Source organism: Galeopterus variegatus, unplaced genomic scaffold (assembly GCF_000696425.1).
Source record: "Galeopterus variegatus unplaced genomic scaffold, G_variegatus-3.0.2 Scaffold2024, whole genome shotgun sequence".
Classification (NCBI taxonomy): domain Eukaryota; kingdom Metazoa; phylum Chordata; class Mammalia; order Dermoptera; family Cynocephalidae; genus Galeopterus; species Galeopterus variegatus.
In genome coordinates, this window is record NW_007728135.1 from 217,460 (window position 1) to 241,686 (window position 24,227).

The 24,227-nt window shown below is 38.8% G+C and overlaps 1 protein-coding gene across 1 annotated transcript in view; it reads right to left on the reverse strand.

Moving 5' to 3' along the window:
• The window catches only part of FMN1 (formin 1), a 283,899-nt gene that overhangs the window by 177,040 nt on the left and 82,632 nt on the right, over positions 1 to 24,227 (reverse strand). The window contains exon 5 of the mRNA XM_008580115.1: positions 20,185 to 20,335. Within this exon, the coding sequence (XP_008578337.1) occupies positions 20,185 to 20,335 (151 nt within the window). The remainder of the gene's footprint in view (positions 1 to 20,184; positions 20,336 to 24,227) is intronic.

Sequence of the window (24,227 nt, forward strand, 5' to 3'; positions counted from 1 at the left end):
CCCCAAAGGATGCTATAACCCCTGCTCTGGTTACCCACACAGAAAGGGGTTCTTTACATTCTGCGTGGCCACCAGGGTGAAGGTTCTTCCAGGAAACAGGAACAGCAGCAGAAGGGGCTTTCACACTGCAGAAGACCATGAGGACAGTTCACCACCACTGCTTATAGGACATTGGTAGGATTCCTTGACTTTATTAGTCCACAGCTTTATCACATGGATGTCAAATTAATGATTTTCAACGTTTGTGTGGAGCCAGGAGGCAGAATTCATGCATTACATTTCCCACATGACTTCATTCCACATAGGCTGTTGGGGAAAAGTTCCTACTCAGGGTATTCAGGAAAGATATTTTAGAGAACATTTACTGTAGAGTATGAGTATTTGTAAAATTTTGTTTATCCAATATATACTCTGGTTGAATTGGATTTTGGAACAACTTAACTCTTAGAACTAAAGAAACCTGCAAATTTTGCCTAATTTATCCATCTGCCTTTGGGTTGACCCAGAAGCTGACATATTTCAGTATTGAACCTTCTTTTAGAAGAATGTTCACACTTTAAGAACTTATTAAGGTTACATTCATACAATGTGCACATATTTATAGCCATTTTCAATCAAACAAATAAAAGACAGTCCTACTTCAGCTAATTAGAAACACAAACTAAACTTTTTTTCATCCTATTCCTAGTCTACGACCCCTTGCAATACCCACTTTTCATTCTTCTTTGTCCTCGTGTGCATATTACTTGATTTGTAATAATCCTCAAAGTCATTATCTAGTATTAAGTAACTTTTGGCACTGAAATGTTTTACTTTATGTCTGATGCAAATCCCTCATGCTCCCATTTCGAACAATCTTTTTCTGCTCTCAGGGAAGGCAGAAAACAGCTGGTCAGCATCCCCTACACTAAGCTCCTTCATAAACCTCAATACCATCATTTTTTAACAAGAGATGCTTTATATCAAATTTTCAAAAATCAGTTTTTGAACACCTCAGTTTATCTCGGTCCTATCTGGAGTCAGCTGAACTTAGCAGCACATGGCCTTCTCCTAAGTATAATTACAGTCTGGAGGAGAAAGCAATTTGTGCAGCATTCCACCGACCTACAAGCTGACCTTGTGCAGGGGCAAATTCACAGGTTGCATTAAACCCTATTAGACATGCCTAGTTTAAGGCAAAGCCTTTCCAGACCCCTGCCACATGCCAGGATTGGGGCATGTCACACATGCGTACTATTACGTTGCCTAAGGAATTCTCGCAATGTCTTCACGAGGGGGGGAAAGGCAGGCCTACATCCCACACAGTCGAAACCTGTACCTTGAGCCAGTATATACAAATTACTATTATTTCTCACATACGTGGATTTTTTTTTTTTTTCTTAAACCTGCCTTTTTGAATAAGAATTAAGACAAAAATGGGGAGACAGATTTGCTACACTGGAAAAAACCACACCCTGACCACTCAGCTAGAAAAGTCTTGCCAGACAGACTGAGAAAGAATTCCTGCCAGGTCCAGTGGGATTTTCACATCTACACAAAATCCATATATATCTGAAGCTTTCTGCCTGAATTTGGCAGACAGGGCTAGAAGTAAAAATAAAAATAAATGGTTCTGAAGAGACCATGAATGCTGGAAGCACGCTCAGCCGAGTGAGTCTGGCATAGCTGCAAAATTAAGAGAAACATAAAAGCCTTCTCCTTCCATGGAACCTTCCCTGTCTGAAATGAAGATGATTAATTTCTACACCTACACCTCTGCTAAACACCAAACACATTCAAACATATACCAGGTCAAGCAGATTATTTTTGTTCTTTGGCTTAGTTCTCACATCTGAACTTTCCCAGTTTCAGTCCCAGGATTTCCATCTCCAGCGAAGTCTGTTTTATCACAGACCTGGAGAATAGGCACCACATCTATCTAAATACAGCCATGCGTGTTATCATCAACGAACATCTTCTGGTCACTTCAGACAAATAAGCGCATGTGAAAGTTGCTGCCTTTCCTGTCTGAATCAACTCCCCCCACTCCACCTTCAAAAACAAATAAATGAAGAATTCACATATGGGGGTAGACGTTTACTTTCATGGCAATGGTATATACAAGAGATCTTCAAAAAATTCACAGAAAGATTCCTATTATCTTTTAATTCTATTTCTCCATGGGCGATCTGAATTACCCTCATATCAAATACCCAAGTGCAGTACACTGCAGCTATATACAACAAAGGGGTGCATGGTTTGCCTCTCTCACTAAGACTGAACAACATGGTAGAGAATACACAAAAATTAGACAATTTAGTTCTTTAACGTAAAATTCCAAAAACACAACATCTATTTTGTGTCTTCAGACTGGCGACATCTTTGCTTATGCTTCACATCAGCACTCACTGAATTCTACTACTTGGCTAAACTACGGACATTAAGAGACTGGCATAAAGCATACGTGCTACTGGTGACCAGTCAGCTTGTCCTATTAACAGTAATCATTTACATTTCTAAGTCATGGGCTTGTAAATGGATCAAGGTACTTTTACAATGGTGGCTGGATTTATTTTGAAGACTCTTGTGACTGGGTTGAAAGGCAGGTAGAATCCTGTGCTAGAGATGTAGAAATTGATTGGCCTATCCAAAAGGCTACAAGGTCTGATGCCGGAGCTGATAACTTACTCCAAAAACCTCCAAGTCATAAATATAAATTAGCATGGGGTATATGTTTAATATATACCCCAATGTTATAAATAAACATTGGCTGGATTAGAGATGAGTATCTTCTTGGGATGAGACGTTGACTTGGGATGAGACGTTGACTATCAGGGAACCCTTCAGTTTAATTTTTTTTTTTTTTCCTTTTTGTCTTTTTTCGTGTCCGGCAACGGATCGCAACCCTCTGGGATGAGACGTTGACTATCAGGGAACCCTTCAGTTTAATTTTTTTTTTTTCCTTTTTGTCTTTTTTCGTGTCCGGCAACGGATCGCAACCCTCAGTGTTGCGTCCGCACCTCGCTCAGCCAGTGAGCGGGAACTGGTCTGTATGTGGGATCCGAACCCTAGGCGGGAGCACCGCCGCACTCCCAACCAGCGCACTGTAGCAGTGCGCCACCGGGCCAGCCCCTTCAGTTTAATTTTTATTCTCATCTCACTGTCACCCATTCACACACTCCCAAATTGAAAATTCTTATTTTATCAGTAACAGAAATCTTATTTGGAAAATAAAGTGAGAATTTCCCAATGGACAAAAATTCCAAGAAGTGACACAAGATGACGCAAGGTGACGAAGCGTGGTAGCCCATGGATGCACACAAAGCTTTACATACACAAGAGAATCACAGGAGGAAGCAGCTGACATAGCCTCACTTTGCAGCTGTGCTATTCTCATGCCCTGCCTGCCATTTCTAACATGGCAGTCACTGGAGATGGGACAGGTAAGTAACGACTCCTCGAAGCCAAGGCCGGGAGTGGGTGCCAGCTGGAGGGCAGAGCAGGATGGAGTTGGCAGCCATCTTTCTTTCTCTCCTCAGGGAGACTGAGCGCTTCCTTGGAAATATGCAATTGTTCCTTGGTGGGTGCCCAGGAAAATAAATGCTGACTAAGGTTCCTTGTTCTTCTGTTTGCCCCGTGCTCCACCCCCTGCCACTCTGGCATCACACCCAGAAGAGTTGGTTGGCCGGCTCCGTGGTGCCAAATTATAAAATGTCATCTGACTTGGTGCAAACAAGTCCTTACTGCGGATGGCCAACGTGGCCTGGTAAGCTTCTGAAGAGAGGCCTCTGTCCACCAGCCTGATAATGCCATTAAAATAAGCTTTCCACACACAGCCTGATAATCTGTCCCATTAAATGTTTCAAGGAAAACTAAGCTTCACTGTTCTGACAAACTGTTAGGTCTGAATGTCCTCCTTGGCCTTATTTTGGGGGACACATAAAATTGCTCAGATGAGGTTTACTTTAAGGATTTAGGCTCCTTACCAAGAAATGTGAAAAGGCAAATTGTCATCCCGTCCTGAGTCTGAGCACATATTTGGCAACCCATCCCCATACTGATGAGACAGAAAAACACTTACTGGCTTTCAGGCTGATGAATTCTGTTCAGAAAGCAAATGTAGAGGAGCCCACAGCAGGTGAAGGCTGTGGCCAGACATGGGGGTGCAGAGTAGGCAGGGGATACTTCTGATGGTTTTGGAGCATTTGTGCTATGTAGAAAACAAACCCCAAAACAAAATCACACATTTTCCCACTGACTGTGGAGTCTTAGTAGAGGAAAGGACCCAGAGACATCAGGGTATTCATTGCCCCATCTTCAGACAGGACCAAAGCTACCAAAACATGGCTCTGCAACAGCCTGATTTTGGACTTCTAGACTCCAGAACCACGACACCATAAATTGTTTTCAGTCATCAGTCAAGTTAGCCCTAGGAATTAATACTGGGCCTGATATTCCTGCATTTCTAATAAGTTCCCAGGTGATGCCTATGCTGCTGGCTCATGGGCCACACTTTGAGTAGCAAGGTGACTACAAATGAATGAATGTACCACATTATTCCCTATCACTGGCACTTAGTACAGTGCCTGACACATATGTATACGTTTTTATATAATCCCTGATTCCCAGACTGGTTTTTTGTTTTGTTTTGTTTTTTTCTACTAGCTAACTAGCTGAAAATGTGCCCCTTTATCTATCAACCTCCATGGAGTTCTCTCATAAAGCAATATACTTGGTCAACATGGATTGCAAATAACTTTCTCATGTAAGACCAATCCCTACTATGCAGACAGCCACACTGTCCTCCTAAAGCCTCTAAATAACAAAGTTTTCATGACCTTTGGCTATATAATTTCTCATCTAATAATAAACCTTGAACCCAGTCTCATATATATCCTTTGGTGGCTCGAACAGGGCCTTTCTTTCCAAAATTTAGAGTGTTAGGCTTTTGAAAACAACACATGCTAATAATTACTCCAAGCTGGTTAGAGATAATGGGCAACAGAAAAGTTATTATCTTCAATGTCATCGTGTGTCTTTGATATGATAATCATTGTATTCAAGATATCAGAAATGATGGATGGCCTTTGATTTAGAGTGTACCCATGATGCAAGCTGCCTGGCTCTTTCCCACTCCTGCATGGAAGGTGAAGAGCTAGTGACAGTGAGCACCCCCAGCTTCAGGGCCTCGAGCCACGACATGGCAAAAACTGATGTAAAACTCAAAGGGAAACACTTCCTCCTTTAAAGATACCTAAGGCAACTCTACATTTTCCTCTTGAAGACATACTTCAAGAACAACCTCTCCTATGTCTTGATCTGCCATCATTGACATAACGTATAACGTACACTGCTTACAGCCCAGATCATTTGACTGTTAATTTTCTGGGTAACAATTGTTGACGTAAGTCCCACATTGCTTCTAATAGGCTCGCTGAGTTCCTTCCATAAACACAGAGTGATGATTTTAAGAAATGTTAATAAGAAAAGAAGATGAAAGAGTACCATATATACGTATTTTAGAACTGCTACAAGATTCTTTTTTAAAATTTTATCTTATTTTGTCAATATACCATGTGGTTGATTATTGTGGCCCATTACATAAACCTCCCTCCCTCCACCTCTGCCCCCTCCCTCCCAACAACCTCATATCTGTTTGCTTGTCGTATCAACTTCAAGGAATTGTAACTGTTGTGTCTTCTTGTCTCCCTCCCCCACAGTGAACTGCTACAAAATTTTGATAGGACTTGCGGTGTATATCCTAGCATGTTTCCCCTACAGTTCCTCTTATCCTTCTTAATCTCAAAGCACAGTTATTACTGGAAGAGAGCACATATTACACTCTATCCTCCATTCCCCTGTGAATGGAGTAACACAGGGATCTAAAAAATCTTCTCACCACCATCCATGAAGAGCAAGCCCCTACATCCATCCTGATGAGAATCATAAACATATGTACCCTGAGGTTCTTTCATATGGACAAGTCACATCGTGATAATAACAGCGTAATAAATATGGTAGATGATTTGCCCAGAGTCACTCAGATGTCTGACTTCTAGTCCTATTTCCTTTCCTTCAAATGATTCTCATTCTAGCAAAGACGTACATCCCTCATCAGTCATGCTGCAACAAGGCAATAGCCTCTAAGACGTGAAAGACAAAACCACTTTGAGTTTTAGGGTAGCAGAGTAAAGGCCTTTCCATTTCCTTTTCTCCTATAAAATTGGCCTAAAATTATGAGACTGAGGATCTGAAACATGATGTCTATCTTCAGTGAGACTAGAAGGCCCCTTTCATTTCAAAAAAGAAAATGCAAAATTACAAATAGTTGGAGGAGTGGCGAATTCCTTGGCATAGTGGTGGAAGGCAGAATGCCAGGTACACACGAATGAGAGGTACCATGAGCTGGGGAAGGCAGGGGAGAGGCTAAAAGTTAAGGGGATGATGATGATGATGATGATGATGTTTGTGGCTGGCTAGTATGGGGACATGAACCCTTGACGTTGGTGTCACAACCCCACACTCTAACCAACTGAGCTAACCAGCCATCCGAGATTATTTCAAAGTTAGTATATGAAACAATTAGGTGTCCAATGCATAATCCCATCTATCATGATCAGGAAGTATAGTTTCTAGAAAAATTAGACCAGACAGACTTTGCACTCAAGGATACCGGGCACAGTAGAGAATGTGGCTGAGGTCATGTACTAGAACGGAGTGATTATTGAAATTCCACATCCTTTCATGGCTTCTCTCTCAGAATGGCAGTAGTCAGGCTGACACCCTGCACTCAAGAATATGTACATAGCAGAATCCATACCAGAGACAGCTAAGGGCATTGAAAACTGCTGTCTCTGTGGTATAAGGTGGGACTGGGGTGGTAGAGCAACAGGGAACTTTTTTTTTTTTAAACTTTGAAAAGCTGTGAAATATCATACTGAAAAGTAGCATATATACATTTACACACAGATTAAAGGATGATAAAAACGTGCACGCACATTTACCTTAAGAAATACAGATCTGCTAATACTTTTAAAGGCCCTGCATCTTCCTCCACAATCTTCCTCCAAAGGAACCGCATTTCTGAATTTTATGTTTCTTATTCTCTTGCTTTTTCTTTATTCATGTTTTTGAACTTCAAACCAATTATCCATTCTTTTGAGACTTGCTTTTTCCAGTGTCATGTTTAAGAGTCACCAATGTGGATGCATGCAGCTATATAGTTCACTTTTTCAAAGCTGTATTTTACTGTGTGACTATACCCCAGTTCATTTGTCCACTGTAATCCTGATGGACATTGTTGCTGTTTTCAGATTTTTGTTATTACAAAGCTTTTTTCCAAACATTTTCTTATGTGTCTCCTGGTACCAGTGTGTAAAAATTTGGGCCCTGGTGAGGGTGTACACATGTTCACACTAGACAGAGCCAGATCACTTTCCAACTGACTTTCTCATTAACAGCAATGAGACTGGTATCTTCCTAATATTTCAAAGTTATAATGTTTGCCAAGCTGGTAGGTCTAAAATGATATCTCATTTTAGTTTTATTTTGCATTTCCCAACTGATGATTTGCCATCTTTTCATATGTTTATGGGCCACTCATTCTATGAGAAGCCTGTTCATATCCTTTTCCCATCTTTCTACTGGAAGTTGGCCTTTTTATTATTGATTGGTAAGAATGCTACACATATCTTGGATAACAATTCTTATTCAGTTCTATGTGTTACAGATGTCTTCTCCAAGCTTGTGGCTTTTTTCATACTCTCTGTGGTGTATTGATGAGCAAGAGTTCTTTATTTTAATGCCATTTTATTTTAATGTAGTCACACTTATTTGTTTTGTGCTTTTTGTGTCTTGTCCATGTGAGGTCAAAAGATACATCCTCTTGTACTCTTTTCTAAACTATTAACGTTTTCCCTTCTCACTTATGTGCATGATACATCTGGAATTGATTTTTTCTCATGAAGTAAGGTAGGGAGCCGTTTTCTTTCCTTTTTCATTCCACATACTCAATTTTTAAAAAATTTTTTTCATTGTATGTGTTTATGGGGTTCAGTTTGCTGTTTCAATACATGCATATATTGTATAATGATCTAATCAGAAGAGTCCTATACATCCAATTTTTAAAATGCTTTTTAAAAAATACTTTTGCCCACTGATCTGAGATACCTTATTTGTCATGTATTAGTTTCCATATATGCATAAATCAGCTTCTGAACTCTCAATTCTTTCCAACCATCTTTGTTTCTTGTTTAGTTCTGTGTCAATTTTTACCATACTATAGCTACCTTACCACCTGTTATCTTTCTTGATATGAGGGAGAATAAGTCTCTTTCCTAGTTTTTCTTTTTTTTCAGTTTTTTTGGTTATTTTAGAACCTTTGATTTTACATACAAATTTTTAGAGTAAGGTTATTAAATTCCAAATAACCCTACTAAGATTTTCATTGGAATTACTTTGAAACTAGAAATCCGTTTGGGGATAACTGATATCTTCATAATATTGGCTTTCCTATTCACAAAGAGAAAGTCTCTCCTTTTACTTAGGTCTATTTTAATGCTTCCAATAAAGTTTAATTTTTTATATTAAATCTTGACTATGTCTACTTAGATTCGTTCTTAGATATTTTATGTTCCTGCAATTTTTTTTTAAATTGCATTTTCTAACTACTTGATTATTGTATATTGATCTTATATCTATGAGGTTCTCTACTCTCTTATATCTATAGTTTGTCAACACAGGTTTTCTATACAGAAAATCGCAACCTCAGAAAACAACGTGGTTTTATTTCTTCCTTTCCAATATGTTTTATTTCATTTATTTGCCTTACTACACCGGCTTGGATCTCTACGATAGGATGAGTATTAAAGGGAAGAGGTAGAAGTGGGTATTCCTCCTGTTTTGTCCTGATCTCAAAAAGAAAGCTTTTGAATTTTCACCAAATACGCCTTTGTCATGCCTTTTTTGTAGACATTTTTTGTGGTACAGAATTTCTTTATAAAAATCATCAAATTTCATCAAGTGTTTTCCCATCATCTTTTGAGATAATCATATAGTTTTTCCTCCCTTGATCTATTAATGATTAATTTATGAAAGCATTTCCTAATTTTGAATCAAATTTGCTTGTCTGGAATAAACCACATTTAATCAAACCTTGTTTCTACACTGCTGGATTCAGTCTGCTAATACTCTGGTTAGTATCTTCACATCCATATGTATGAAAGAAACTAGCCTATAGTTCTGCTTTTACTTACCGTCCTTGTCTGGTAGTGCTATCAAGATTATACATACTAGCATTGAGTTTAACATGGTTTTCTACTCTCTAAAGTATTTTCTGTAAGAAGGAAATGTTTGGTGCAATAAAACGATCTGGGTCTGGTACTTTCTCTGTGTGAAGATTTTAAAATACTGAGCTGGGCTGGCCGGTTCTCAGTTGGTTAGAGCACAGCCTTGTAACACCAAGGTCACAGGTTCAGATCCCAGTGCTGGCCAGCTGGCTAAAATAAATAAATTAACTACTGATCTAATTTCCTTAATATTTATAGAACCATTCAGGTGTCTTATCTCTTCTTGACCCCTGTTTGCATAATCTATATTTTTCAAGAAAGTTATTTCATGTTATTTTCATTTACTGGCAAAAGTTTGTTCATCGTATTATCTTATACATTTTTATTACATCTCAAGTTACATTCACTTTTACCTTCCCAATATTTTTACTATGTTTGCTTTGCTAAATCTTGCCGAAAGTTTGTGTTATTGTAAAATTTTTTCTTTATCGATCTTCTGTACTGTATTTAAAATTTTTTAAATTTCCATTCTCATTTAAAATGTGTTAGGTTGAACTATATAAAACTGTAAATATTTGATGATATTTGACCTGCAAAAATGGCTTTTACCTGTTGTTCAACCTAATATTTCCTTCTAATTTCTTTGATTTATTTTTCTATTAATTTTGGAAGCTTTATTTTTGATCTATTTCTCTTCTAATATAAATTTTCACAAGTACACATTTTAGCTACATCCTATGAGTCTTGATATCCAGTATTTTTATTTTTTGTTATAACTGTTTTCTGAATTTCACATAATTACTTAACCCATGACTCATTTACAAATGTGATTATAAATTTTAAAAGGTAAGGAAGTTTTGGGAGTTTCTTTTTGTATATTGACATGTTTAATTTGCCTTTATGCCATTGCTATATAATTTCTAACAAATACATTTGATCAGAATATTTGGTCAGTTTAAAAAATTACTTGAAAGCTGTCGAGATTTGCAGCACTTGTGCTTTTTCTTAAGACATTTAACGCTGCTTAAATTTTTATATTATATCCATGTGTTATGTAGATAAAATTTAATAAAGTATAATAGTTAATTCAGTCTATTTAATTGTTAACAGACAAACCAAACTGAAATAACATACTTTAAGAGTCTCATAATTACCTAAATCAGCCATTCTATACAAGTTTCTGTCTATAGCTTATCATGTCCTACAATGATTTAAGGAAGCCACCTCATGATGTTACCTGCCAACAGCTGGCATACTTACAACTATACCACAAACACAAGTTACCACAAAAGCCAAGTAAAAATAGTACTAGAATATGGAGGCACATTTTATCATCGTTTTGTTCAATTGCATGGTTTTTCTCCGTACACTGAGGGAGTTCATCTCTGAGTATCTGGCTAAAATTCATTTGCTTTAATTGCATAGTTGTGCCCAGTGGGAGACAAACAACAAAAACTATAGGGCAAAATGGAATTTAGCTCACCCTCTGGGGCCCAGGAGCCACCAGGTAACGTGAGAAGCAGCTTCTGGTTATAACCAACTTTCTTCTCCTCTTTGGGGTGATGCTAGAAGATTTTCCATCATTTTTCTTCCTACTCCTGATAATGGTGATGATGGTGGCAACAGCATGGTGGAAGCAGCAAACATTTATGTGCCAGGCGCCAGGCTAAATACCAGAGGACATTTTATTTTAATCCTCATGACCACCCTTTGAAGTAGGTGGTGTTTATTCTCACTGTACAGGTGAGGGAACTGGACAGAGGAGCCTTAGAAAGATGAAGGGACCTGCTTCATGTATGAAGTGATGATGACTTGGGAAGAAAAAGCCAGTCCTATGGGTTTCCAAAAAGCCCCTGCTGTCCTCCTATGCTACCACCTTCCACACCTAGTCTAGTTGTGACTCTCCCTGCACTGGGAGAGCTGGAGGGAGCGGCTGGTTGAAAACCTGGAGTTCAGGCCCCTACTACAGACTTGGCTACTGGCTTCATGTTGATTTCAGGCGAGCACCAAGATCTCAGCAGACAGGTGTGAACTCTCCATGCTGGTCTGTGGCTCCCACCTCCACCTCCATGCACCTTCAGCCTTGGAGGCTCATCCCTTCCCTCAGTGGCAACTGAATGACTGTGTCCTGTAGGGCAGAGTTTTTCAGACATCTCCACACCCCAAGAGTATATGCACACATGACAAATATATCACATGGCCCAGTTTCTCCAATGTCTAACTAAAGCATCTGAAAAATAGTATGCTTTTGACATTTTACTGCTACATTCTGAATCACAGTCTTCTCCAAGCAACCATCTCAATGTCTCTTTTCCATTACTAAGATTATAATACAGAGTAATCTATTTATAATGAGCCCCAGTTCAAGCAGTGTGGCTTTCAGCTGCCCTCATTTTAAATAAATCTTTCTTTGTTAATTAATGTACCTTATCCCAGTGTTTCAAGTAACATTTATGTTCTTGAATTGGATAGGGAGGAAAAGAACCACACCTAAGGTAAAGGATCCAAAATCTTCAGAATCAACATGAATGTAATAACCACATGAAAAGAAAATTTAAAAGTTTGTTTTTGTGCTTATTTTAAACTAAGGAAGTTGTACAAGAGACTCTACAGGAGAGTAAAAAGTGATTTGACAATTAGGTCATGAATTAACCCCCTGGAACTTGCAGCTCTGTGATATTTTTAAAGACCCCCTTCTCACCTCCTTGGATATTTTGCACATGCAAAATGCCTAATGTGACTAATAAGGTACCTAGCATAAAAGTTAATTAATGAAAACGAAAACACTAAAACTCAGGTTATTTAGTAACCAGGGTCTGGAGCCAGATCCCAATTAAACCACTCTTGTGGTGAAGCAAGGGATCAAAATGCCCGATAGGTTCCATCTGGCTGCGTGTGTGGGTCAACATAGAGTCTCACATTCACGTCAAATTAGCCTTTCCACCTTCTTCTTTCCACTGCAAAGAGGAGCTACAGGCAGTCCTCCTCACACCTTACTGGGGAACTCCCAGGCTCTCCCACTCACATGAAGGGCCTGGCAGCTGAGCAATGTAGCTGGAAGCAAGCATGATTCACCAGCTCTTCAAGTCCAGTCCCTTTTGTCATTCATTCCACTGGAGGGGCCCCTCAACCTCCACTCCCAATCATAATACGCCACCGAGGAGATCTGATAATGGTCCTGGCAGAGCTGTGGCTTTTCATAACTTCTGGCAGGGGCCTCGCTGACCCATAACATGCCTACACACATGATTTCTTCTCATACTGTCTTTGTAAATTGACCATGGCTAACCTTGCTGCCCTAATCAGATCAATCAGAATAACGTTTCTTTAGCTGCTGCACGCTGGCAGCCTCCTGGGCTGAGGCGTGACTCAGAGTCAGGCTTGGATACTGAAGGCGGATTTTTGAGTTTCCAGTGGTCTCAGGTTTCCTTCGCTTTTATCACAGTTGGTGAGCTTTGTAAGGTCCGTGTTTACAGCCATGCAAATTAGCCTCAGCTGGAGAGAAATCAGGTCAGGCTAAATGAAATCAAGCTCCGGGTCAAAGGTATTTTATCAAAAATTGGAAGTGTGGCGATAGTCCTGGGGTCAAGCCAGAATATCCTAGGAAGTAAGTGCACAATTTTGTCTGGTGTAATCCGAGCTCTTGGCCCCTGGACCCTGGAAATTCTGCTGAGGGATGGAGGGATGAAGGGCCACACCAGCCCAATGGGTTGGCCAGATCAACCAATGGCTGCTGCTGCCAAGTGCATTTTGGTTATATTAGGATGACTGAGAGGAGGGAATATTTCATTTTCCAAGGAAGAAACACTGTAGTTTTGAGTCTGATTTGCAGTATATCCCATGTACTCACTGACTAAGTAAGGTCCAAATTCACTGTTTCATTCTGCTCACCCACTTGGACACACTCAGTTTTAAAAGGGATGTGTGAAGGCGTCCACATATACATAAGTTTTGATATTTTGCATCTGGAAAGCATATTTAAAGACTTCCGCTCCAGATGCCAGGTTAGTTATAGAAACTAAGGTCAGAGAGGATACATGACTGTACATACAACTACTGCAAACTAGTTACCATCAAGACAAGAGCTATGGATTCTGATTTCCATCTGGATTCCGATTTTCAATACTCCAGTACATAAAGAAAGTTCTTTTATTTAAATATAATCTCCAATATATATACACATATATATCTTAAGATGGGGGAGTATTAAAATCATAACAATTATTCCCTGAGCTCCCACATACTCACGACTCATACAACATACTAGTGATGGTTTAAGGCAGTTTGATCTATCAAATTGTGCCTGGGTCTAAGTGCTAAGATGTTGGGTCATGTGTGATTCCCTTATCTATCTGCCCTCTAATAAATAAAATGGAAGTTGGTGGATCTTGGTGGAAGTTGGTATCCTCATTTGCAAAGTAGAACAATGACCAGATCCTTGGAATTCATCTAATTAAAGCTTATCTTTTGACATGAAAAAACCTGAGACCCAGGAGAATTTAAAGGGCTTGCCCAGGATTCAATAGTTGGTTAGGATCCGAGGCGCAAGTAGAAATCTTGTGTACTGACACCAAAGCCACTGCTTCTTTCACTATACAATGACGAGGAAGTAAAATCCAAGCTTTGCCCACCAAATTTACAGTCGGTAGGACTTGTAGTTAAGTTCAGACTGACTGACCATTTTTCAAGTAATTAAGAACGAAGCTCGGGGTTGTTGCTAGGGTCATTTCTCTGCTCTACCACTTGTGAGCTGTGTGGTGCTGGGCAAGTTACCCAACCCCTCTAAATTCCAGTTTCTTCATCTACAAAACAGGAATAATCATAGTAACCATCTCATCTCTGGGTTCTTGTGCAGATTAAGTAAGTTAATACATGCCGAGCACTTAACCAAAAACCACTCATTTAGCATCAGCATTATCAGTAGTGAAACCTTCACTTGTCATCTTCATTTGAAAAATAATAAATTCAAGGTTATTAAGTCTTCTCTCTGTCCATATTAAGCATGCGACCGTGAGAGCATATGCTCGTGCAAGGGCTGTTTTAGCCTTCGTGTTCAGAGAGGTGTATACTCTGCAAAGCATTTACAAGTTTAGCTGTGAAAGCATCCATGTGACCTAGGTTTGTTACCTAAGAACACATAGAGCTAGGATCTTTCCCTATTCTTATTATGCTCTCACGTATTTCTAACTTAGAACTGGAGGCCAGGCAGAGGAGTCGTTGCCACTATCAAGGTGGCATATCCTGTAATAGCTAATCATACGTTTTTTATATTTTTGAAATAGATAACCCCAAATCTATATTCAAATAAATCTTCACTCTCTTCCAATATGAAAGAATTTTTAAAAGTGTATGCCATGTGTGTGGTGGGGAGGGGATTCCATAATCAGTCCCAAAGGGGCTAAGTCTAATACTTCATAAATTTTTATACTGCAGTCATTCATTTTAAGCACTAGAACTGTGCCTACTAATGATTTTTATTCTAATACCTCCATCCTTTCTAATGTGCATTTGGCTCCCAATACTCTGTATGGGTAATTTGCTGTGAAATTTGGCTTCACAGTCAACAATAAAGAGATTTAACAAGACTAAAGAGGATGTTCTGGGGCAGTTACTTTTCTTCTAGGTTCCATTTATTCGTGCTCTAGCACAGAAGTTATCTTTGTATCTCAGCATTCTAAGCCGCCCTCTGGTGGTTCGGGTAGGTAATGAGCATCCTAAAAATAATGCAGCTGGTTTGAGATCCAAATCCAGATTAAGTTACTGTTTAACAGCCAACAAGAGAAACATAGTTGAACTCCAAGAATAATATTCAGATTCAACATTCTGAAAGAATCATTGATATCCATATTTGACAAGTTCTAACCACCTTTTTCGTTAAAAAAAAAAGTAAATGTACAACTTAACTTTTGGGGCTGTCTCATTTCCAAATAAAATTTACAAGGTGGAATTTTTGTAAACTAGTGCTTGTCATGGAGTAGAAGCCCTCGTTTCCTTTCAGTAAATTAGGCCAATCAGGAGCCTTTAAGTTGAAGAATAGGAAAGCCCTGATCATTCCAGATCTCACTTAAGGAATCTAGACAGAGCATTAATGACCTCAGGTCATATATTAGTATAATCAACACACGGGCAAGTTATTTCACTCACTTCTATACATGATAACTCCTAACCCCACTGCTCATTTATCAAACACATGAGAAATGTAAAGGGGTAGACAAACTCATCCCTATCACTAGGGGAAAAAATAATGTACATACCTTAAGGCATTATTTAAGGCAGGCCAAAGAAATTATCTTTGTACACAAAAGCTGAAATAGTATAAACTTGGAAGGCAATAGGTTATGAAAACCCTATAAATTTATGTTCAGCCTTCCAAACAATGTTCTCCTTCCACCCTTCTCCCCTCCCCAATAAACTGAGACACAAAGTCTGGGATTTGAGAATTACAGCTAAGATCCTCGCCAAAGTGACCAAATTACAATCAATGCCGAAGGCTTTTGGCACCAGGAAGTTTCAACAGACTAGTGTCTGCTGGACCATCACAACCCCCCACCCCCAAAGTGCTTGGGGATTAGCCATTATCTCATTAATTCTTAAGAAATATCTACTAAAAAGACACAGAGAGGAATGCTTTTATATATTTTACAGAAGAGGAAACAAACAGAGATGATTTATAATTCAAAGTCAGATCATGGCATCTCAAGAGAGGAGGAATATTGGCAGGTCATACTGATTTTCATAAAAGTGTTGGGCAAGTTTAGAATGCAATTGGAACGTTTATCAGAGTAGCTATTTCCTTGACAGGAACCGGGAGAAAGAATCTCAGACAATGAAGGCAGATTTCTGGCTCCTTGTCAAGTTGCTGACCTACCTTGCCCAGGAACAAATGTAACTTAGAGACAGTGTAAATAAGGGCATATTGACAGTAGAAACTCATTTCACAGTGCAAGGAGAGTATGTAAGCCAACGTGAGTCGAACTACTAGGTGTCTGAATGCATCATTAGAGTAAGTTGTGGAATACCTCTACAAATACTGAAAAACAGGAATGGTCTAGAGATTATCATTTGCAAATAGTTTCAGGAAACACATGGATGTTTTAAGACCATGACAATCTTGGGAATCAATAATGTTCAAGAATTTCTTCTGAAAGCTTTCACACTGGTTCATAAACTAAGATTAATATAAAGTTCCTAAGAATACTTTAAGTATTTTCATAATCATAGTTTTATTTTATAACAACCAGGTTAAGGAGTTATCAATTTCATAGAGAAGAAATCAGTGTGAGAAGGCTAAATGATGGGCTCTAAAGGTTATATATCAGAGAGGAAAAAATAAGAGATAGAACCAAGAGCTGGTGGTAGGACAAGTGCTGGTATTTTGAGCTCTGGTTCTCAATTTGGTTACTGCCATGTTAGTGGCAGAGTGACCTGGTATCACAAATGAGAATGACACCTACACCTCAGCAAGCAATAAGAATTTGCCATAATTACTAATACATTTATTTTATTATAGCTAATATTTAAAATGGAATCTACAGAGTCAAAGGAAAACACCAGCTCCAAATCTACATACATTTCTTTGCTAGAGGTATACATAAAGCACATCTTTTTACTCAAAGATTTGGCTCCCTATTGGAAGACTCTGAAGAAAAATGTTGGATAATTTCACAACATAGAAAATACACTGGATTCTCACAAGTGTAGCAATATTTTGTTGATGATATTAGTAATAGCTACTCTCATTCATAAACTTCCAATCAATCATCTGAATAAAAGTTGTTACCATCATCAGTGTAGCAAATTATCATTTAAATACAGGGAAAATGCAGACGCGGACACCTGCAAAGGTTCTTATACATCTTTCTCAAGTATTCATCATTGTCAATGTCTTCCCAGGTAAAAGTGTGCAAACTCCCGGAAGACACTTCATCTTTCTAGTTCTCAGTTTCTCATGTGCCAAATGCGGGAACTGAATTAGATGATAGGCAAGGTTCCCTCTAATTTTTAGACTGTGTGATTACTACAGAACAGGATCCTTGCCCAGTTTGAGAATGTATATAACTGCTTACTTTAAACCAGTGCCAGCAATAGGAAATTAAATACTATTATAGAATTTGAAACTAGAAACTAGTACTCTTGACAATTCTGTCCATTATTTCTGAAATATGAATGTGGAATGTACAGAGGGATGAAGATCAGCTCTAATAAAGAGATGTTCACATTATGTCTTAGTGCTGGCTGAGCCCCTACAGCCAAGATCCAGAATGTTGGATTTTTTTCCAACTCCAACCTACAGTTTTTCTCCAAGTCAGTCATTATAAGAAGACCTATTTGGCAAGTGTTCTCCTGGTGTTCTTATATGAGAACCATTCCATGATTAAGCTAAATGAGTTGGCCCCAATGCTGAAACTCCTCAGCTTCTCACAACCACACACACACACACACACACACACACACACACACACACACCTTTCATTTTCATTTCAAGAGAAAAGAAAACAAACATCTGGCTCTTGGAAGAGACCAAAGGATCCATCTTGATGTTGGAAATCTGGCCATGGTAGTGGAGGAAAGATTCACAGGAGACAGATTTAGAGTATTTTGGCATTGATTCAGCCTGCTATTTTTAAAAAAACTTAAAACTTTTGCTCTAAGTTAGCCCACAAAGCTCACTGAAAATTCCAAGCGGCATCCTTACCATAAAGCCCAGTAGACTCACATTTCTGCCTCTACTCACAGAAAAAAAGTGAGCACTATACATGTGCATAGATTCTATGGGGTGATGGCAAGCTCACTGCTCAGAGAGCTTAAAGAGTTCAAAGGAAGGGTATTCTCCCCCTCAGAGGGAGAAACAAAATAAATAGAATTACTAACTGCCTTAGATCCTTTGTTGAATAGGCCAGCAATTATGAGATAAGAAATAAGAATAAGTGACCAAATTCTTTGATGTTTTAAAAACAAATATTCATTCACCAAAAAGAATTAGTTTTATGAGTAAACAACATGTTACCAAGCATCCAGAAAGAAACAAAAGGACTAACAGCAATCTAGGAAGAAATAGAGAACACAAGTCAGTCTACCATGACATTGTGTAAGAAAACATCCAGCGAAGGTTCTGGTTAGTCAGAGAAGAGGGCAAACTGAGGCTGGCTTTGGAACATAAAGATTCTTCTTCTGCCCTTCATACAGAAATAATAATCTTTCGCTTTCATAAATAGCATTTAAGCATCTCCATCTCACACGAATCTAACTGCATGGGGATAATTTTAAAGTACATCAGTTGACTTCTTGCCTGGAACTTACTGTTCTATTAGAAAAATTCAAATTGTCCCACTCAATATGTCCTCTTAAAAGATTTGTTCTGAAATTTATTGGAATCATATTTTTTTTTCATGACAGCACAATTCCAGTGACCTTGAGAGAGGAAAGCCTTTGATCATGATTTTTATCCATAATTCAACTCAGTTGGAAAATCTGATTTGATTAACAGAAAACTGCATTCATACTTTTTCCCCCTGTAAGTTGCAACTGATTTCATAATCATAACATTACTTGAGAAATGAACTGATGGATGAACCCTGCTATCTAATTTAAGGAAGGTTTGATGATAATAACATCATTCAATATCATACACTTTCAAAACACTTCCTCAAACCCTCTTCGATTGGAATTTCACAACATCCTGGTGAGCCAGGTAGATTCAGATATTGTCAATCTTGTTTTATAGAAAAGGGAAAATCTGAGAAGGAAGACAACCAGCCCGAGCTCACACAGCAAATCAATAGCAGGACCAAGAACTATACTTTCGTCTCAACACCATCTCTGCTAGTATCAAAACACTAATGCAGAGAATTAGTAGTAGTGGCAGCAAGTGGGAAAAAAGCAAGAGCAACTAGCACCTGTTGAGGGCTGACTGGGTGCCAGGCACTATGCTGAGCTGATGCATATATTATGTCATTTGATAACCACCTAGAATAACATTATGAGTAGATGTCACCTCATGCTATGGTTAGGGGACCAAGGCACAGACAGCAGAAGGACCTAGTGCCTGTGATTTAGACCACACAGCCAGCTGTGGCAGAGGTGCAATTCAACTTCCTGTCTAACTGCCTGACAACCTGAAACTCATTTTCTCGCGGGTGGCTGGCAGCTCTCAGTTTTCAAGTCATGGAGTCTTTGCTCAGAAGTCACCTTCTCTATAAGGCCTACCCCAAACACTCCATTTAAAACTGCAAAGCCCATCCCCACCCTGCCAAAGTGATCCTCTTTACCCTGCTCTACTATGTGACCTACACCATTTGTTTTTAATGTTGATTGTTAATATAAGATACACAGAGCAAGAACATTTGTGTTTTTTTTTCTTTTCACCAATATATCCCAAATGCTTAAACAGTGCTGTCCAATAGAACTTTTTGTAATGATCAAAATGTTTTATGTCTGCACTAGCAATATGGTAGCCACATAAGAATAAAACTGGAAAGTGGCTAGTGCAACTTAAGAACTAAATTTTTTATTTTATTTAACTTCATTCGTTAAATAACCACACATTGCAGGCCTAGGACAATGCCTATGACAATAAACTCCAATAAATACTTGTTAAATAAGCAAATTTATAAATAAGACCTATTTTCCATATAGTCTACAGACTACTTTGACTAACAGCAAATTAAGTTTTGTATTTTTCCCAGCAGAACTAACAACTGAAAAAAGTCCAGATTAAATTTTGAAAATTCAGAAGATATGACTAAAACAGCAAGCACAGATTTCTTATCCTATTGACTCTTTTTTGGTATCTATGACTCAAAACCTTCCAAAACATTTTATGAAAACAGAGGGAAAGCAAACCAGCAGCACATAACACATTCCCATGAATGACAAATGAATATATGTAATTATATCTATTACTATAATCACACAATACCTTTTTGACCTTGTTTTTTTTCTCATAGGTCTCTGACAGAGGTTTTTTCTTCTGCTGAATTGTGTCTTTGGAGAATAAATACTCAAATTCACTGGTATCCCGAATATCAGGTTCTTCTAAGGAATCCCATAAGGTTGGTGTTGCATTTTGGCTTAAAAGAGAAAACAAGTTAACTTTAAAAACCAAAACAGAAGAAAGTACAATACAATGAAATCTCTAATTCATTTTTTATTTCATTTAAAAAACACACACACATAAGATCCTAATAAAGCTTGGAGAAAAACATTTCATATTACACATTTTTAAGTCAAAATATACTATGAAATATTTAAAACACACACACACACACACACACACACACACACACACACACACACACACACACATCCAAAAAACAGGATGGTTATTAGATACATAGAAAACACTCTAGAGAAACCCCTCGGGACTAGATATCCTGGGAGTCAGGCTGTTGGGGCTAACCAAGCTGCTCCTTTCTCAGTCTGTGGCATTTCCATGATGGGTAAACATGGCCATCATAGAAATGAATGCTGAAGAGATAACCAATTTTGAGGCACTGATAGCGTAATTCTTAAGCAGACTGCAATGGAGTACTTAGGTAAAGATCTGCCCCCTCATTGGACTTTTTCTATTAATTTTAAATATAGTTTAACTCAGATAAACTCAGCGCAGGGCCCTTAATATGTGAACTGTCTATGCCCACTTAAAAAATACTTAGTGTATAATATTCTCACCCCCCTAAACACATATTAATCACAGAAAACAACCAAACAACTCCACTGCACCAGCCCCCCACAGGGATTTCAACCAAAGCAGCTACCGGGAGACTGTGTTTTATTTCATCCTGTAGAAACAGGGGCACCCTAGTTTTAAGACAGAGAAAGAAAAGCTGTTGAAAATCAGGCTCAGCAGAAAGGCCTCTGAGAGCTCATGGAGATGGGTTACTTCTGCAGGCTCCACCCCCAACAGAACACATCTTCTCTCAAATGTCTTTCTTTTTTTTTTTCGTGTCCGGCAACGGATCGCAACCCTCAGTGTCGCGCCCTTACCGGACTGGGGCCAGCAACGGGATCGCAACCCTGGCGCTGCGCCCACACCTCACTCAGCCAGTGAGCGGGAACTGGTCTGTATGTGGGATCCGAACCCTCGGCGGGAGTGCCGCCGTGCTCCCAAGCGGCGCACTGTAGCAGTGCGCCACCGGGCCGGCCCTCAAATGTCTACTTTCTTATCTTCATTTTAAACACCATTAATGCCCACGGGGGGGGGGGGAGTCCCATCTACATATTTATTGATTTTCAAACATATGTATATGCTATGATCTGTAACATCTAAAAATATTTACTTTTGTTTCAACATGTGCTTTCTCAGTCAATAAAAACTAAAAAGATCAGTTGGTTAGAGCTTGGTACTGAAAACACCAAGGTCCAGGGTTTGATCCCTTCCCTGCACTGACCAGCCACCAAAAAAAAAAAAAAAAAAAAAAAAAAAAAAAAAAAAAAAAAAAAAACCCCAAAAAAAAAAAAATTTTTTTTTTTTTTTTTTTAAACAACGACTATTATTATATGGGGTGGCTCACAAAATTTTTTGACACAAGGCAATTTGCATATTCAAAACAGCCAGCAACAATGGCTTTCAGATTTGTATGTTCACATTTTGTTATAGGTCTGCCTTTCCCATGAAATATGACATTTTGGTACTGGTCACATTCACTTCCTCTCCCTTCCACTTTTTTAAAATAAATTATAATTTTTCCAATATAATATTTGAACCATTTAATAAGTTATAAAGTATAATAAAAAAAAGGAGTAAGTTATAAAGTATAACAATAAGATGAACACCTGGGAAATCATCACCCAACCCAAAGGCTGGAACATTTCCAATGAAGTACAACCACGAATGTGTCCTCCTTTTGCCACGTGATTCTGTCACTCAACTTCAGTTTGAAACACCAACACCATTAATGTTAAGTGCTTATTTCAGCTGCACTGAGGAATGGGGATCTTGACTGGGGAAGAGAGCCAGGTAATTTTAGTATGTATTCAGCATGTTAAGGTTCACTGATCTGAGACTCAGGAAGGTTCTGGCAGCTAAGGAGAGGTGCCAGAGGGAGATGATGGGAGGCTTTAGGCAGGCTGCTCAGACCTACCTCCCTCTCCTGCATCTGTACTGCTTGGCCCCAGCTCCAAGGACTCTGCACGGGCCAGTATGACTAGTGTTAAAATTCACTCATATTCTGGAGTAAATTGGCTTTGGGAGTCAAGTTGAGCACCTCATCACCATTTACAACATTGTTTCTACAGGAAAGGCATTTGCAATACTGAATAAAAGAATTTTGTAACACTACTTCTCAGTGAGTTGGGGGCAGGTAGCATTCAGCAGAGCAGTAACAAGGACCTGCTCACAATAGATGACCTGCCACAACGGTTAACTGTTTTTTGACCACTGAATATACTTTCCTAGGTCAAAAGAGAGGAAAAGAGGGCTGGGGGTTGGGGCTGGGGGAGAAGAAAAACCTTATTAGGAAGCTAAAGAGGTAGTTAGATGAGGATTTCTTTTTCTTTAACTAAATTTCTCTTTCCTACTTTAGAAATCAGAAAACAGACACCAAACTAGGCAAAATGGTAAAAGAAAGAAAAAAAAGTCAGTTCATGCTAGTAGTGAAAAGCAATCTTGTTGCATGAGAGGCAATATACACAGTATGTTGAAAATTCACATTTTGCTGCTCCTTGTTCCCCAGAAGGTCAAGACCAAAGGTTTTATCATGTATACATTATGCACTGTGCTTATCCCTCTGGTTGCACAAAATATTAAAATACCATTTCACCTCCTTTAAAAGAACACATCGCAAATAATTTTACTTTTGTTCATAACAAATACTACAAAGACTCTTTAGACCATTTTCATTTAAAAGAAGTAGTCATGCTCAGAGGTACAAAATACTCTGAGGGACCCATACTAAAAGAGACTATGTGTGGTGCTGGCAGGAAGTGGCAGTGTTGGAATCTCAACACATCTCAGAGGGCAGCCCCTTGCACCCCAGTTCAGGTTCAAGGCTGACACGTCCACCGAGCAAGGCTCTCCTGATGTCCCATTCACCTACTTTTCATTTTGCTCAAAAGTGAAGCCCTAGATTTATGGTGCAACTAACGAGAGGTTGAGTATTGTTTTCCTTCTCAAAATGGCCAGCTACATAAGGAGGAAAAACGTAGACAATGACCATCTCCAGCTTTCCTTTATACCACTTTGAATAGCAGACAAAAGGCCCCTATCTCCCAGTGGTACTGTTATATGTCTGCTATGTCCTATGGTATTTTGTTGCTTGTAAAGTCTCCCAGGGAGTGAGAGACAGGTGTGGGACAGCTCCATGTGAAGGCAGAACATACCACCCGACAGCTGACAGATGGGACTCATCACCCTGGAATGGATGCACACTAATTTAAGAACACTAATAAAGGAACACGACTCAATAAATATTCTGGGAAATTATTTCTTAGGAAATATCTGAGTCTTGAATGGGAAAAGGGGAATACCAGTACTTTAGTTAATGACAGGGGCTATTTCAGGATCATCTCATGCATTTTTTACCATTCATTTGGGGAATTATAAAGTATCAGCATTTGAAAAAAGTATCAGGATATTCCATAAATAAACTCTTGGCTCTTATTTTTTGGGGAGAGGAAAGGGGGCAATATGAAGCACATAATCAACTTAGTTCACCATATGCTTAGTTTAAAGGTATCCCCCACTCCTCCTATAGTGATTTCCAGTTTTTTCATAATTGTGAATTGCATATTATTTTGTTTAATATCCTGCCTTCCCTAAGCAAAATGTTAATATAAATTTAAAAATTCACCACCACATCTTGATTTGGGGAGTAAGTTTGAAAATGTGTTCTATATTTGATGTTCTTTGAAAACACATAAACTTCAAAATTAGAAAGTGGTCAAGAAACAACCACATCTCCCTCACTGTCCTGACAGACTCGGAAATGAGGCAGAAGAAATTAGACTCAAATCTGTTTGACT